Source organism: Carassius gibelio, chromosome B12, assembly GCF_023724105.1.
Source record: "Carassius gibelio isolate Cgi1373 ecotype wild population from Czech Republic chromosome B12, carGib1.2-hapl.c, whole genome shotgun sequence".
Lineage (NCBI taxonomy): Eukaryota > Metazoa > Chordata > Actinopteri > Cypriniformes > Cyprinidae > Carassius > Carassius gibelio.
This window is the reverse complement of record NC_068407.1, coordinates 2,500,666-2,518,945: the sequence shown is the minus strand read 5'-3', so window position 1 is coordinate 2,518,945 and position 18,280 is coordinate 2,500,666. Positions and strand designations below refer to the sequence as shown.

Here is an 18,280-nt window from a genome sequence, read left to right as displayed (position 1 = left end):
ATGCTCTGCGGCGGAGGGGCGAGAGGTCTGGCAGCCCTTTCTCTTGGATGGCGGGGGGGGAGCATTGCGAATTCCGAGGCAATGCGTGGTGATCTCAGGCCACAGCTGCCAGACTGTCCCTCTCGTGGGCCCGTTCTCACCTCGCACATGCGCAGACACGCTGACGTGCACGCACTCCCTTCCTTTTGCTCACCTACACAAAGTAAATTTGTTTACTGTAATTTTTGGTGAATGATTTGCTTTAATTGGTTGCGCTGATGAAGGTCAGTCCCTATGAGGAGTCGTGTCTGTCTTTAGAGACTTGATCCTCTTTCAAACGCTCTGCCTGCAATTAAGAAAAGCAAATGTCATTCCCAAGCCTCAGAAATGAAAATTTGTATGAACTTATTAGCATGAAGTCAACAGCTCTAGTTAAGGGCAAGCTCTCCGTGTGTGTGTGTGTGTGTGTGTGTGTGTGTGTGTGTGTGTGTGTGAGCGAGCTCAGGGCTTCTGGTGCTCTGGGAGCTGAGAGGAATGAGTAAATATAACCTCCACTAGTCCAACATTAAGGCAAACAAAGAGAGCTGCCTTGTCTGGGCTGTTCTACACAACAATACCAAATGTTGATTAACTGGGGCTGCTCGAACAGCAAAGAGGCAGGAGAGAGAAAGACCTACCCACATAAGGGCTTAACCCTGCAGGTTTGCCTCGTGTAACGGTCATAAATATATCATTTATTGCATTATTAGTGGAGCCTATGAAGTACATGAACAAACCACTAACCTTACGTATTAAATTTGGGGATGTAATGTGCCCCAGACCAGTGCTATGACTTTATTTACCTTGTGAAGCATTAAACAAGCCAAAGGACCCTAAAACATAGGGATTAGACTATCATAGAGATTTTGGGGTCTCCTTTATAAAATGAAAATAAATAAATAAATAAATAAATAAATAAATACATAATAATAATTTTTATTAGTTGTCATTTTATTATGACATGATTTTATTAATTATAATTTTTAAATCCCATTTTAAATGATTCCTTATACATTAAATGTATTAATCAAAAATAATTTATAATTCAATAATAATTTATAATATATCATTTTATATCATTATTTATAAACTATTCAATAAATAATATAACATTTTAAATATATTTGTATTTATATAAATTGTAAATATTTATAATATGCAATATTTATAATAATAATAATAATAATAATAATAATAATAATAATAATAATAATTATTATTATTATTATTATTATTATTATTATTATTATGTTTATAATAATAAAAAAAACAAACAAACACTGAAAGCAGCATGACGATTTGGATAAGTGGTGTATTGAATATTTTTTGTGATAAAATGATGTCAGAGTCTGTGGGCTGATGAAAATGACGGCAGACACTTTTAATGGAGTGGAGAGATTCTAAGCTGAGAGGGTTTCCAAAGAAGCCAACCATTTTCTGTGCATTATTAATAATCTCCCTGAGACCTTAAAATCTAAAACCACAATGCCATTGTTTTTTTTTCCCTGGAAAAGAAATGAAGGGAGTGGGCAGGGGAAGCTTTAAAATAAAATGAAAACAGCTCAGGGTGAAAGGCTACTGTTGCGGTTGAATTGTTGGACTGCATTAGCGGCGTGTTGTTGTATCCGCACTTTCTTTGCACAGGAGTTCATATTCAAAAGGTGCTTTGGAGGGGGTGGCGAAACAGAGTCAACATGGTGAAGAGGAAAAGATGATCAAAGCGTGCAGCGCTAAGACGTTAACGGGGGGTCGAGTCGCTCTGGGCCTCCGACCGCTTACAACTGTGATAGCACCTCTCGACTCCACAGGGGTGGAAGGGGGTAGTACAGAAATGTATGCTAATGAGCCATTGGCTAACTTCACGACAAAAGGTGGGGTCAGAGCCATGAGCTTATTTTCTCATTTAAGAACACGTGTACTGTATGTACACCATCAACCTAAAAAACCCACATCATCTTCTCTAAAATCTGATTTTAAAGACCCCAAAAAGTACTCATTACCAAAAGATAAGAGACACAGGGAGATAAAGTGTTGGAAGTGAGGAGAAAGTTGGAAGTTTTTAAACCAAAGGCAAAGTTTGCGGATGAAAAGGTTCGACCCAATTAGTGGATGCATGAAAAATCAAGCCATCGCTTTTTGTATCTCTACCCATGCTTTGCTCCAAAACCTTTTGATTGACTGATCTCAGATCTGTGAAACCCCGACAGATAAATTGACGGTCCTAGCGCAAACAGTGGTTAAACATCAGTAACGGCTTGCATTTGGTCTAGTGTATCCGTACGGATGTTTCTCTGCTAGATGTGGACTAGGTGCATCACTCAGTGTTTTCTTTTCCTTATCATTGTGTTATCGAACAGTGTAATGGCCGATTTCTACATGGAAGAGTTGATGTACGGCGTATGACTTTTGTTTTTATGTGGCCCAAATCATTCATGATTTGTTTACTTTAGGGTTTGATTATCCTCAGCGTGAGAATGAGCAGCATGTGACTAGCGCTTGTCCATACAAAAGCGGGATACTGAGTGTTGTGCTTTTTGTTCTGTTATAAGCAGCTACCCCGTGCATAAAGGCCATTAGCCCCAGTGAAGGCTGGACCACTGGAGGAGCCACGGTCATTATCATTGGTGATAACTTCTTCGATGGACTACAGGTCGTGTTTGGCACCATGCTAGTATGGAGTGAGGTAAGACTTTGGCGTAAAACCATTTTATTGTGCATGAGATATTTGCCCAGCCATTTGTTTCTGTATCAGCCTTCTAATGAACTTCATTAGATTCTATAAAAAGTGATTATGTGAAAACTGTGATTATACACAGTTTATGAAGCCCGGCTTCTACCTGTTTAATGCAATTATGCTGGTCTCCGTTTATTGTCTCTTTACATTTACTATTTGTTCATTTCACGCCACATAAACATATAAATAAGATTGAACTAAAAGGATGCCAAAGCTGTGTTGTAATTAGTTCGGAGCTAATAAAGACTTCAGGTTAGTGTGTTCCTTTATGAGTTGATAAAGCTGTCTGGCATATATTTTCCGGTTGGAGCCTCAACGAGCCAATCAGCATTTGTTTATTCGATTTTATTTTATTATTTTTCTTTCCTAGTTTAATCACAAGAGCAGATAAGGAGTTAGATAAACAAACTGCATGCTAAACAGCCCCACAATAAGTCCACAGAGGCCTCCGCCGCGTTCCTTGCCGAACCGTGCGGTCTTGCAAAACAATTGAACAATTAGGGGTGAAATATCTCAGAGGGGGAAAAACGAGCCAGGGAAAGCAAGGAAAACATTGAAGGAAAGACATATGGAGGTGATTTTAGCAGGACTCCTGCCCCTTGGCCTTTCCTTGGCTCGTTGTAATCCAAGGTCTGCTTGCTGATGTTAACTCTAAAGCAAGGAGAAAAAAACGAAGAAAGTTTGCAGTTGGATTTTGAATGGCATCTCCTTGACAGGTTAATACACCACTGAGGCCTTTGAATCTATGCAAAAACTGGTACAATCCTAACCTAGTTTACCCACTGTTTAGTCATGCCCTATTTCTGAGCTCTAGGCAAACAAAAAACCCTCAAACAACAAGAAATATTTTGGACCAGATCCTTTTATGAAGGGTTTCATTGGATTCCAGTTGTTCAAATCAATGCAGCAATTGGTGCAGTTTGCATGGTCCTAACTAACTTTACCCATTGTTTCTTGTAGCTCATTACGCCCCATGCCATCCGAGTGCAGACCCCTCCAAGACACATCCCGGGCGTTGTAGAGGTCACCTTGTCCTACAAGTCCAAGCAGTTCTGCAAAGGTGCACCGGGACGATTTGTGTATACAGGTGAGCTTCAGTTGGTTTTCTCAAATCTTTGGCTCCATCCGTAAGTGTTGAACCCCATCCGGTGTGGGATGCATGCCTCTGTAACCCAATATCTCCTCCATCTAAGGCAGAGCAATGGAGTTGGGGGCAGCTGCCATCTCCAGTTAATTTCAAACCCAGACAACACTTCTATGACCCCTTTCTCCTGAACCATATCCTCTACTTTGCACAAAAACACTAGTGTTTCTTGTCGCCCAGGTTACTCATGTGTGCGTACCTATGTGTGACCAGCTCACAAGGTTGTGCTTTGTGTGGCTTTTGGGCCGATTGTGTTTTTATGTGGTCTTAGATGAGAGTAATCTCTCCCTTGGTGCAGCTGATACTGGAGGTTACACAGTCACACCGTGTTTGACCTGGAAGCAGTGTGCCTGATCCCAAATTGAGTGGGACAATGAGATAATCATCAGGAATTACTCTCACACTCAGGAATGTCAAGGCAGAGAGAGAGAGTGAAAATGACAGAGAGAGGGAGAGAGAGAGGGAGGTGAGGAAGGGGCCCTGGTCCCCCCAGGCAGCTGTTCCCCATCCCAGCCCCACAGAGGCTGCGGGCCGATTCTCCCTCCCACATTTAACCCGCTCAGCAGGGGCAGGGGCAGAGGCCAACGGGCCCCTGCGATAATGAAACCCGAGAACACGGGGCCAGCTAATACCAGACCTGCTCAGACATTAATGTCTGCCATCGTTAAAGCCACAGTGACTCAGGAACCAAACATGCACTAATGCTAATAAGCACAAAATATGGAGAATGTGTCAAATTCAGCACGCATTATATAGCTTTGACGAACCTGTGCGTTATCATCCCTAACAAAAGCTGACTGTGGTAACCATTGTTTCTGATCATAGTAAGACTTGGGCTGTGTCCAAAATCAAAACAGCTGATTTGCTGCCTAGTCAGTGACTAAACATGCAGTGTGTTTGTGTGTCTAAAGCACCGTCATGTCTTGTGCTCTCACTTTAAACAAATTTTAAGTTCTTTAGAGACTATCAAATATTTAATTCAATGCTTATTTGGTGTGTAGATCACCATAAATAAAAAAGGAGTTTATATAAAAAGGATATACTGACATTTATGCTGTATAATTATATTGCCTACTCAAAGTTTACTGGAGGCCATTATAGAAGACAAACCATCATCTGTCAACCCCAACTTCCCCTGTCTTCAAGAGATGTTTGTTGTTTGTTTTCCCTCACTGATCCTTGTTCCTGCTCATCAGTGAGGAGATATAATTACTGGCGGAGATTTTGAGGACTTAGTTAATTATCCCCTTGAATTAAAGGAGGGAAGTCACAGACTACACGCCCCGTCCCTCTCATCTTCTGAACTCCAATCCCCATAATGCCTCACCTCCCTCTCTGAGGTCACAAATGACAGGCAAATCAGAACACACACACACACACAGGCTAGACTGGATTCAATCCATGCTGGTGTAAGGCTTAATCAAACTGGTTGACATTTCAAGTCAATTAAGTTCTCCTTCGAAGCATATTTATTAACAAATGTTCTTAAAAATGCGACTACATCAAAAACAGTCGTTGTAATTATGATTATTTTCTTTGTTCTGTATTTTAGTTTTTTTTTTTCTTCTCTCCTATCTTCGGGTTTTTAAACACTTGTAAGTGCTATCTATCGAAGCAAATTGCTCGAGTTTATGCCTGTAATTAGTTCATAAACAGATGCTTTGAACTGGAAATGCTAAAGCCTTCACTAGTTACAGCTCTCTCTCTCCTTCCCTTTATTTGTGGATATTTGCTCAATTGTGTAACGGTTGGATATTTTACAAGGTCATGAGGAAAAAAAGGTACAAACAATGTTTTTGTTGGGCGTTACAACATTTCATGCTGACCACACTCTTGTTTCGGAGTCAAACACACCCTCACTCTTATCTGATAAATCACGGCCAATTAAATACAGTGCTGTGGCCTCCTTATGCAGGGGAGTAGTACATTGAGATATGGGCTTTATCATTACTAGCTTACAGCAACCATCTGCTGCGTGGTGTATGCTGTGATTTCACCATTTACTTGACTTAAATAGCTTTTTTATGCATATCTAGGAGGTTTATTTAAATGTTTATATATTTTAAAATCATGATGCATTGGGTGAAGTATAGGGAGAATTTCACAAAATACATGCACATCATCCCCTATGTGTGCATATTCATTATGATTTTTTTTTTTTTTTTTACAACAAGTACATATTTCAGTGAAATTAGTGTAATAGAGTGTTTAGTTTAAATCATCATGAAATATGTATATAATGCAATGATTATATTATGGATATACTGTAATCATTTATTCATTCTTTGCATTATGGCTAAAATGTGCTTATGTCCGTGATGGCTTTTTGTGAGATTCCCCCAGAAAGCTTCATCGCCCTGCGATGGTGTCAGTGCTGAAGGTGTTGTAAAAGGTCCTTCGTGTTCGCTCAGATGTGGCAACAATCTCCTGTCAGAGTGCGGTGCTACTTTAAGAGTCGATAATTCTCCTCCATCACAGCCAACACAAGCCGTCTGTCTCAGAGGTCAATGCTCTTTAAACAAATTACTCTGCTCAGACTCTGAAAGCGGCTCCTAATGTCCTCCGGTACTCTCCAATGCCTCCTGCTTTGACACAGCTAAACAATAGTGAAATTAAACACACCGCAGAGATCCACCAAGACCTGGGGACTTTAAAGAGGGCCTGTGATGGGATGTCGGCATCACGTAAGGTTACGCAAACACGAGAGAGAGTCTCAGTTGTTTATATGAGCTGCCAGAACTGGGCCTAAAACAATGTGTTATTCAATAGCCTTCCATTAACACCCAGATTTATCGCATGTGTGTGTGTTAAGGCTTTTAGCATCTTCATTTAAAAGGAAACACTGCAGTGGTTTATTGAGTCTGCATCCCTTTGTATCCTTCAAAGAACTGTGCGTTCTGTTATTTTTTCAGCTTTAACCTTGTATGTTTGTACGATCGTGTCTTTTGTTAACACAAGGCCACCGCTGCGCCATCTGATACCTGTATTGGTTATGCATTGATCAGGTCTGGCATGGAACAGCTTGTCAGAAGGGTCCATAAAAAAAGGGTGGGGGGGGGGGGGTGCATGGAATCAAAGCAGGACTGCTGTGTTTGTCCCTTTGCCAATAGCTCTCAACTCGCAAATGTTCTCTTTAGCTGATCTGGCTATTTTCAAAAAGCCCATCCAGATGTTCACATTAAATTCCTCATGAAATGGCTTGATGAGTGCAGTTTTTTCTTTATTTTTTTTTAAATTATAATATTTAAAAAATATATATTATTATATCATATATTAAAATAAAACATAACTATATAGATAATGTTTTTTTTTTCTTTCTTCTATTTTTAATGTAATTGGGCTGGTATTATTGTTATTATTAATGTTAATTATTAAAATCTTTACTTTATTGTGTATATATATATAGTAGTACACAATACAATTAAAAAAATATATATTTTTAATATCTATCTTTTTTTATTTATTTTTAATTTTTTATAGACAATACAAAATTATTTTGAATTTTGCCTTAAGATGCCGTCAAAATTGCCTTTTTTTTTCACAGAGACCTTTTTGGTCTCAAAAGTACCCTAACTATGAGCTGGTACATCCCTATCAACAAAATTGGAATGACAGAGCGTGCGTGGAAATACTTTCTGTCCGTCTCTATGACCCAAATTTGGAGGCAGCAATGATCTCCTTTGGCTCCTAACAAGGGGAAAGTGAGAGGTATAAATTAAGATATATATGTATGTGAGCGCTCGGGCTCCAATAGACACTAGGCAGGCCTCCTGAGCGCTTTTACAAACGATTCCAAACAATGACACCAGCCATAAATAAATCTCAACGTCGGACTCTAATTGCATCAAAGCTATTGCTTTCTATTTAGGCATGGTCACTTGTGACCATGGCCTTAACGCTCCACTGGAGGCCAGGGAGAGAAAGAGAGCGAGGAATAGAGACGTACGGCAGGAGCTATCACCCTTCCAGACTATTTGTCCTAATCAGTGACACCCATTTACCAGAATTGGTGAAAATGAACTATACTTCATACAGAAATCGTACACTTACCGGCCTTCATTTGTCATGGCACATTCGAGGGCCAGTAAACTTTTCCTTTCCTCCGATGGGATTGTAGACATGCATCAAAATGTTAAAAAATGATTTGCGAGGGAGGCCCGTCAGACATTTATCAGGGCTCGGGAACATTATTTGCTAATTTCCAAACCTGCGGCGTGACAGGGTGCTCCGTCTTTTAACCCACCGTGACCGCTCTGGACTCTTTCTGTTATTAGTACGAGTCAAGCGTTTTTTTTGCTTTTTGTTTCTCGCTTCTTTCCTCTCCCAGTCTCAAGACCCCTTCTCGATATTTTTGCCCACTTCTGACGAGACTCATTTGTCTATCACACCGGTGACAACATCGCCCCATTCGTCTCCCTGAGACTTTGACCACAGCGTACTCTCGGGCTCTCCAAGGGCCCCAGGCTCCCGGCCTGTTGATTGGCCAGCGGCCCTGATAAATCACAAAGTTTCCTTGTCAAGGTGAAGGTATCGACTCAACTGCGCTGAAACTGACAAAACGCACAGAGGAGGAGACGGCCATTTATCAAAGCACAAAAGGACAAAGGGGTCATCTCGCCCCTTCACTCACTCGGCCCGCTGCCACGTTAAAGATGCCCATCTAGATCCTGGCACACATTCACAGCAGCATGGAACCAAACGCAGGTCTTCATTAGACTAATTACTGACATTTAGAGGCAATTAACCTCTGACGCAAGTGTTTAAAATTGTGGAGTGGATTTTTTCCCTTTCACCTCCATTCTGTAATTCCGCAATCGTACTTCAAAAGACTTTTCCAGGAAGTCCATTACCGCTCGAAGAGGACGATCTTCTAGTGGGGTCTTTGTAAGCAGATGGGGAGGGGGCGGATGGAAGCAGGAAAGATGGTAAACAAATCTAAACGGTGGCACATGAAACGGCATATCAGCGAATTATCAGCCAGCCGTTTGCACTGGGCTATCTGTCCATCAGACACTCGTCCCCACCCACTGCCTTTGGCCTCGCTGAGCACGAGCTGTATCTGATAGGACCACAGACACACACACACACAGACACACACATACGCAGTACCAGAAGTAATCAGTAGCAGGGAGGAAATGTAAACAGAGGTGTTTGAATACATTCCAGGAGTTGTTTTCCTCTCCGTCTCCATCATGTTCACTACATTGAGTACAATAAGCTGCACTCCACACTTAGAAAAGAAGCATTCATTTTCAAAATTGAGCAATTGTTTTTTACATTTAACATTTAGCAGCAGCATGGTGTGCCGTTCGGAATTGAATCGAGAATTCTTTCTTTAATTCAATTACTACATTTGGATTGGAAGAAGATTTTGAAAAATAAAAGAAATTCTGGCATAGCAAAACAAAGTTTGTCAAGACTGTTATCTTGAAAACACCTTATTTGAAAGCTTTAAAAACTTTTAAAAGATGGACAGATGCACTAAATATATTCTGAAAAGACAAATATGGTTATTGTTAGTAATTTAAAATCATAATCACTTTATAAGACTTAAAAATCTTTGATTCAGATTCAAATTTACGTCAAAGATTCAGACTTAAAAATGAATCCATTTTGATATCTGAATCAAAGATCCTGAAGCGAAAGAAGAAAAATTTCCCAAATTCTAAATTTCTTGGATCAAAATTCAAACTTCTTGGGATAAGAATTCACACTCCTTAATTTAATTGGAATAGTTTTATTTTATTTTATAAAACCATTTAGAAGATAAAAATATAATTTTATATTACATAAAAAAAAAAATAATAATATATATATATATATATATATATATATATATATATATATATATATATATATATATATATATATATATATATATATATATATATATATATATAATTCTGGTGTTTTATTTAATTGAAATGATGTTTTCAGTTTTTTTAACTGAAATGTCTATGGAGAAATGAATGAGAAAAAAAAAACAGATGGATACTCACTATTGCGCTCTTGTTTAATGATACGAGTGTACTGGGGAACTGCTCACTAATAACTAGAACCAAGAACTGAGTCCTTCCCAGCAGATGAGGATTTTTCTTCTCAGACAGTTCTTTGAGAAATATTATTACTTCAGAGAGGAGCGCGCCATTATTGTGAGCAATGCCACACCATTGGGGATTGTGGTGATATTTTAACGCAATATTGTGACAAGCTACAACTCTATAATAAGCAGCGGTCCAAAAAAGATTCAGTCAACCTCTGCATGTGCTGGAAGGGTCGAATGAACCCTCTCTCCTTAAAGAGTGTTGCACTGGGGTGATTTGGGTATAATTGGCCCTGCTGGTTGCTATTTTGGCTTGGTCCATTTTTTTTTTTTTTAACCTCAGGCAGCTTTAAATAGGTTTGTCCTCACTAAGTCAGAGAAATTAGTCATGCTCCAGTGGCCAGCACTAGTTCTGATGGATGGGGCGCTCTCTCATTTCAAAACATCTTCCTGTTTGCAGCCCTCTGACCCGGGCCTAACCCGTGCACCATATTCATCGTCAAATTTATTTATAGATTAATGAGAGAAGCCACAAAGTATTGACCGGCAAAGGAAAACGCAACTCATCTTGAATGAGGACGAAATGCAGCAATAATTTAGCACCCATCGACCCCCACCCCCGTTTCATCCATGTATTGATCTTCATTTTACAATATTAATTTGCGTCTGCTATTGGAACCCAATTCCGGTTTGATATCGGCGAGCCGTTAAAGCATTGCGTTTGAGTCAGATCTGCCGGAGGTGAGTCACACGGATGGAGAATGCTGACAAAAGGAGGAGGAAAAGAGAAATGGAAGGGGCGGGGGTCTTTTTTAACCTTCCTTGTTACAGAAATAGACTTGAAATGTAATTTCTGTCAGGGAAATAAAATATGAACGGCCTAGATCGTGAGAGTGGGCTTCTCTTGTCCTGTCGACACTTTATCGGTGGCTCGAGCGGCCCGCTCTCTCTCTCTTTCTCATCATCATGCCTGTATCGGTTCAAAGTTCATGAAATTTCTATGAGCATTGATCTGCCTCCATTGATTTTTTTTCTCTCCCACACTTTCTTTTTTTTTTTCACGCCGCAGATCTTTGAAATTTTAATTTCCGGAGTATCTGAATTTCTCAGAGATGAAATAGCTTCCTCAGAGACAGCTGGCAATAAAATGAAGAAGTTAGAGCCACGTCGAAGAGCTCCGGCTAGCTATGTTCTCCGAAAACCACACTTTTTCCCCCCTCTTCCTCCCTAGTTTGCCTTTTTGTTATCAGGCTTGAAATTCAAAGTACTGTAATAGTACAAAAAATTTGTCAGACATCAGCTATTTTTTCCCCATTTAGCTGTCCATCCTTCTTTCTTTTCCACTTTAATACAACAAAAAAATGGCTTTCCTTTGAACATTTTGGTTTAGGCATGAAGAAACCACATGGTCTAGCACACTTTATTTAGTCACCTACCATTTTAATAAAATGTTTTATACACTGTATACCAGTCTAAGTTTATAAATAAGTACTATAAAAAATATTTTATATTTTTCAGTATATATATATATATATATATATATATATATATATATATATATATATATATATATATATATATATATATATATATATATATATATATAAATATGAGATAGACATCAGATTTTTATATAATGCATGTAACATTTTATATTATATACACATATTTTCTATGTAATAAAATGTGTGCGTGTGTGTGTTTGCATAGATAGATAGATGGATGGATGGATGGATGGATGGATGGATGGATAGACTCTTCTCTCAAATTATATTTCAGGTCTGTTCAAAGAAATTCTAATTATGAAGGTGGTCTGTTTTCACTAAAGAAAAGTAACTGAGTTATTACTGCATCTCTTGGTTGGGCAGTTGCAGGAAGATGATCATAATTGCAGTGAAAATTGACCTCATTTAGAGCGAAATCCAGCAGCTGTGCTGGAACAAATGAATGTTTTCCTGTTTTTATTATGCTGCATTAAACTCAAAAAATCTCTTTGGCCTTTGAAGCTTTCCTCTTTCATTTTTCTTCTTTCTATTTCTTACATGTCTCTGTTGCTCAGCAGTGGAACAATGGGCAATCCGTGTTAAAAGACATTTCCTTTCTATGTTTTTGTTTTCACAGCGCGTGTTGACAACAGTCAGACATTCTCTGTTCCGTTAAGAAACTTTTTGGCAATCCAGAGATGGGCAGCACTATTCTAGAACTCTCCCCGTTTTAAAATCTCTTGCATTTCCCATTTCTGATTTGTGTTTGTACAAGAAAAAAAAAAAAAAAAAAAAAGTAGAAAAGTGGTTCTTGATGGTGGAGGTGGGGCGGAGATAAGCTCGCAGCAGTTAAGGATAATTAGACAAAGTAATAGAGAGCAACAGCCAGAAAGCCATTCATTATCAGAGCCAAAGATACACACTTATCATCATCATGGGATGTAATGGACGTCTGGAATGCAAGCACAGATTCTTATTTTTCTTTTAACCAATTGAAAATAATTTGAACAGAATTGAATGCATGCAGAAATTTGTAGAATATACATTTTAAGGATGAATTACAATGGATGGAAATTCAAAGAACTTAAATTTTTTCGTCTTTCATTTACAAGTATGAAACAACATTATGTGATTTTTCGTGTGTTTCACAGTATATTTATTATCTTTTCGTCATCTTGTAACTTTGTGAATGCACGCAGCTGCATTTTATTGTGATAGACTGCGATTGTGTCACTTCCCAGTGATGTTACTATGGGACACTTCTCTTATTGCTAAATAAAAACATGTCACAGTTTAGTGTCTGCCGCACTCTAGCGTGTCAGCTTTGAAGAATGACAATATATACAGTCTGCGAGAACAAGGTCAAAACACTCAATCTTGAAATATACGGAGACACGCACACGAGCAGGCGACATGCAGACACACACAGTCTCTCTCTGGACGTAAAATCAGAGGCTGTTTTACGTTAAGTCCCTGGCAGATTGTGCTTAACATTCTCTTTTACAAATGAGGGGTGAAAAAAAAACAACTAAACATGATGACCAGCCCAAGGAGCTTTAGATTTGTCATCCATCAAACGCAAACCCTTCTGTTCATTCACTCCACTCGTTCTGCAAAGGCGAGGCGGCCCCGGAAAAGCATGCTAGCTCATTAGCAAGCACATTTGCCTTTTATACGAGCAGCTCCATAATTCATAACGGTCCCGTACGAGACGTGAGCCTGATTTGATTTAACGTGCTCAGTTATGCTTGAGTGCTAAATGGTGTTCAGCCCCCCTCTTTCCATTCCGGATGGATAGAACAAACAAACAGAAAATGGATGACAAATGAAGACGTAAGCAAAACACTCTGCCACTGACATACGCCAGGCTTCCAGATACTCACACACACATATGCGGTGAAAAGCAGCAGTGACTATGGCCATATCCAGCACTTACGCTCTCTCTCTCTCTCATTATCCATGAGGTCAGTAAGCAGAATTGGGAAGAAACGGAGAGATCAATACAAATTATCCCTGAGCAAACCGGCGCTGACAGCCTGAATTGCAGCATATGTTTACCCAAAATCGGGCAATTTATCTTAATATCAGCAAAGTAATGCGGAACAGGTGAAAGGTCACCTACTCTCCCCACCTCATAATTACCCAGTTCTAAAACAGGAAAGTGCTATTGATTGGCCGAGCCCGGGGCTGGGGAGGTTGGCTCAAAGGCCAGTGGGAGGGGCTTAGCCTCAGGCCTAGGCTGGAAGATAAAGAGATAGAGAATGTGTAGTTGTATAGTACAATGACATGAGAGTGAAGGAGAAGCAAGATGCTTGCAGGAATCTGTCTGGATTTAAACTGTTATTGCTCAATCTGTTCTCCATATTTCCCAGCTGGCCCAGTAGCACTAATGCCCCCCCCCCCCCCCCACCACCACCACACACCAAAACCACATCTGTTTCTTCTTCCATTCACTTCTCTGTCATTTTTTATCAATTCTATGCGTTCAGAATCACATAATTTTTAGCATGGTAACCATAGTTTCCACAAAAATATAATGGCTGCTAGAATTACTAGTGATGTTTGAAATGGGGCTTAGGTGCACCATTTGTGCTACAGCCATGAATGACGCATTAAATATTGTAGTACTTTACACAAAGTGATCCAGCTTTTGGTTTTCACTTGGTGGGTGATGATAACATTGGTGGAAAAAAATCTATATTCTCTATAGATCAGAATATTTTCAGGGTGGACATTTATTACTTGGTAAATGTAGATGTGGTTGCCACTGGGGAAAAGAAAATATTAAATTTGAAGTAATTAGTAAATTAATAAAAAATTTCGTTTATTATGACTCATTTTATGGCTAATGTTAAACATTTCTATTTTAGTTATGCTATTTTGGTAGATACTATGATTTATAGGCATTTTATTACCGACTTTATTTATTTATTTATTTTTATAAATAGTTATTGTAGCTTTGCTATTTTGCTAATAGATATGATTGCCATTCATTGCCAATTTCTTTTGAAAAATGTATTTATTCATGTATTTATTTATTTATTTATTATTTTTATTACAAATTTAATGGCTAATATTATATTTGTTTGTGTTATGTTATGGTATTTTGCAAGAAACTATTTACAATTTGTACTATATTTTTATTTAATTATTTTTCATAACTAATTTGCTTAAGTCAAGTTCATTGTATCTTTGCTAGATACTATGATTGACATTTACTGTCTGTTTATTTATTTATTTATTTTTGCTATTTATTTTCTATATATATATTTCTATATTATATATATATATATATATATATATATATATATATATATATATATATATATATATATATATATATATATATATATATATATATATTTCTTCATAGATAGATAGATAGATATCTCATAGTGTTTTGCTAGAAACATGATTATCGTTTAATTATTATTATTTATTTTTTTGCATTATATGACAAATGCTATGGCTAAAATCAGTGCTGTTGCAGTTATGCTATGGTATTTGTTACAATAAATTGTGGTTTCCATAGTAAATCAGTGTGTTTTTCACCCTGCAGTAGTTAATAATTCCTGGCGTGTTTGAGGTGGAGGATCTCAGAGGTGAGGGACTGTCTTGCGCTAATGAAGGTCTCACTGACCTCTTTTACTGCATTAGCATCAGATCAATAACTGAAGAGCATTTAGCACCCACTGTTCCGATACATTTATCAAACTGCACACATTCCTTCATCAGCAAAGCGTCAAAGTCAGAGCATAACAACATGTTGCTGCTCGGGGCTGCATTGTGTGAGAGTGCCATCAGAACGGCTGTAAATCTGCCCGCTTTTGGGCCATATTTAATGTCACAGGGTACTTTTATTGTGTGTCCCAGGGCAAATACACATCCTGAAGGGCTAGTGTCAAAGTGCATGATCCATTTGTGTAGTTACAGGCGCCAGACATAAAAATAAATAAATAAAAAAATACGGCCCAAAATGATGGATATTCTCATATGGGCAAATTCAGGAATAATGAAGTGCTGTAATACAAACATTTACATCTCGGAGAGGTGGAGGGTGTCCATCTAGGAATGACAGGCAAGAGGAGAAGGAAAGGGGGAGGTGAAGGTGTGCGTGAGAGAGCTACATCCTTGTGAAAGCCATGTCATGTAAAATCAATATGCCCGATCAATGCTTTATTAACAAGCCGACATCTTACTTCAGATTCCTGCACGCTACTTTGTCTTCAGCCATGCAAGATGGCATGTCAAATAGTATCACCGCTGTCACACGATGACACGCGTACGTGTGCGCCAAAACACAAGCGCTGTCTTGATATTGATCAGATCAGATTGATTGGATTGCCGCCCCCTACTACACTTAGATGTAATTGTAGCACTTCATCATAAAGTCACCCAATTATTTCCAGGAAGTTCCTGTCTAATATGCTCATCTTCTCCTCTCAGGCTGTCATCTCTCATTCTCTGCTTTAGTTCTTTCTCGTGTTTCTCCCCGTTTCCGTCAGAGTTCAGCGGCGAACCGCGTGCTGACTAAGGGGAACAGACAGACTTGATCTCTCAAAAGGAAAAGTGCATTGATTCATACGGTCTCATTACTGACAACGACATCTACATTCATGTCTGATAATATTTTTATGCTGATGTTCTGCTTGCTTTCCTCTTGTTATCTTTTCTCCTTCTGTATCTTTTTTTTTTCTTCTGTATATTTTTATGTTCATTTTAATATAGCCACATTGGCTTAACCAATGGTATGCATTTGGGGGCGGGGCTATCTGTATCTCTGGTAAACCGCAGATTAGTGTTCAGGAAACCTGTTTGAAATCAGTCACACTATCATTTGAGCATTTCTGTTTTCGATTTTAGTGACAGAAATTACACACATTCGTGGTCAATTTTATGTTATGGAAGAGGATACATTAAGTCATATATCATATGTTTACATTAAGTCACATATTTAATGTTGTACCCCCTCATTTGGTGCAGTTTTGTCATTTTGATAAAAAAAAAGGGTTAGGCTAACCCTAACCCTAACCCTTAAAAAAAAAAAACACACACATTTGATATTTGTTTAAAATAATTTCCCATGCTTAAAGTCTAGTGGAACCATAATAGACCTCCATGCACTCTTCTAAAGCTTGTTAAACACGGTAGCAAGAAGTTGAGATTATGATTCATGCACTTGTATACGGAGCAGCTCTGTCTGATTTATAACCGGAGCACTTCATACTCAAAATTCCAATTTGAGAGGGAGGGAAACATGTGTGTGTGTGCGGCATATGTGAGTGTGAAAGAAAAGATTAATTACTATTTGTGGCCAGCAATTTCATGAGGCCAGCCCCGGCACAGCTGTGAAATGATAGCGCCCTACATCAGTTTGTAGTCAACCATTCACAGATTATTAAAGCTCCATAAGATGAAGTGTTTCTCCTGCCTGCTTTGCTTTAGCGCACGATGGCGGAGAGAGTGCGAGAAAGAGGGATAAATCTGAAGGGGTGCAATAGCCAGACATATGTCATCATCGCCCGTTGCCCATAAATCCAGAGGGTGCTTCAGGAAGCAGGACTGATGCAGACTTCACAGGGTTGACAGTCGCAATCGAGCGTGTGTATGTGTGGGTTTAAATGAGCGCACCCGTTTCATTCATAATGTATCCACTAACTCCTTCAAATTTATCTGATCAATTATAGGCCTCGTTCTTCCAAATAGGAGAGGTGATAGATGTGGCTCTGACGAAGTATTGCACAGCACATTATTACCTTTTATTCAAATGCTCTGGAATAAAATGCATGATGGGTGCATACATTCTCAAGAGCGAATGTAATAACATTTATGATGAAAACACAAATCTGTTCATTTGTTTTGCCTGCGCTGGATGCTAACAGATGGTGTTTTCTTGTTTTGCGGTTTAGCTTTGAATGAACCAACTATTGACTACGGCTTCCAGAGACTGCAGAAGGTCATTCCCAGACATCCAGGTGATCCGGAGAGGTTGCCCAAGGTTAGTGATTCTGTGTGTGTGTGTGTGTGCGTGAAAAATATATTTATCATAGAAATGTCAAAACGGGAAACAATTCACTGGCTAGATGAGCAAGAGCATGCAATCGCTTTTGGCAAGTCATCACTATGCAATCCGGCGTGTTTGAATTCTGTCTGAATCGTGCAAACTTTCGGCACATCGAAATGGTTCAATTAAGTATTTTTCCACCCCAGTAGGCAGTGGCGATTTTAATCTAAGCAGAGGCCTTTTTCAGATGTGTGATTATTTTGGTCTTGTTTTCCTTTCATTTTCCAAAGCTAGATCCAGTTTAATCTTTTGTTTACAGAGCTTTCCATTAAAAGTCCTTGTCTTAGCAGGTTAATAAATGAGTTTTGTGAACGTTAATATGGGCAAGCCCTCTCTCTGGGCTTTTTAGCTCCATTTATTTATTTTCCCCCCTCTTAAATTCCACAAACCATGCAGTTTGCTTGCAGTTCCCATGTGGTTGACACGTATCACAGTTCTGTTGTTTTGATGTGTGACATGAAAGACAAAGCATGCCTGCTGGACCTTTTCTATTTCCTATTTTTAATTTTTTTTGCTCATTTAGCTTTGATAGGATCTATGACTTGTGCCCAGCTAATAGAAAACGTGCTAATTTCCCATCTGAGAGCTGCACGGCGCCGAGGGCTTTTCTTAATAATATGTTAAGAGATTATTTTGTACCATGTTCGTGGGTGCTCGGCGAGAGCTGACCACCACAGAGGGCTAATAACAGATATCATACAAATATCTATTAAAGCACAGCATGGGAACAGCAGCTATCATTAACTTCCGCTGAACCAGTGTTAATTTCGTTGACGAAGACTATGACGAAAAA

The 18,280-nt window shown here is 38.9% G+C and overlaps 1 protein-coding gene across 13 annotated transcripts in view; it reads left to right on the top strand.

Annotated features, from left to right (window-relative positions):
* Nucleotides 1-18,280, top strand: part of LOC127969585 (transcription factor COE3) — a 95,307-nt gene that overhangs the window by 64,929 nt on the left and 12,098 nt on the right. For 10 of the 13 annotated variants that reach the window (XM_052571653.1, XM_052571652.1, XM_052571664.1 and 7 more), the window contains exons 9-11: nucleotides 2,568-2,701; nucleotides 3,713-3,839; nucleotides 17,333-17,421. In XM_052571653.1, coding sequence (XP_052427613.1) covers nucleotides 2,568-2,701; nucleotides 3,713-3,839; nucleotides 17,333-17,421 — 350 coding nt within the window. The remainder of the gene's footprint in view (nucleotides 1-2,567; nucleotides 2,702-3,712; nucleotides 3,840-17,332; nucleotides 17,422-18,280) is intronic. The other 3 variants (XM_052571665.1, XM_052571658.1, XM_052571656.1) reach the window with 1 other exon arrangement.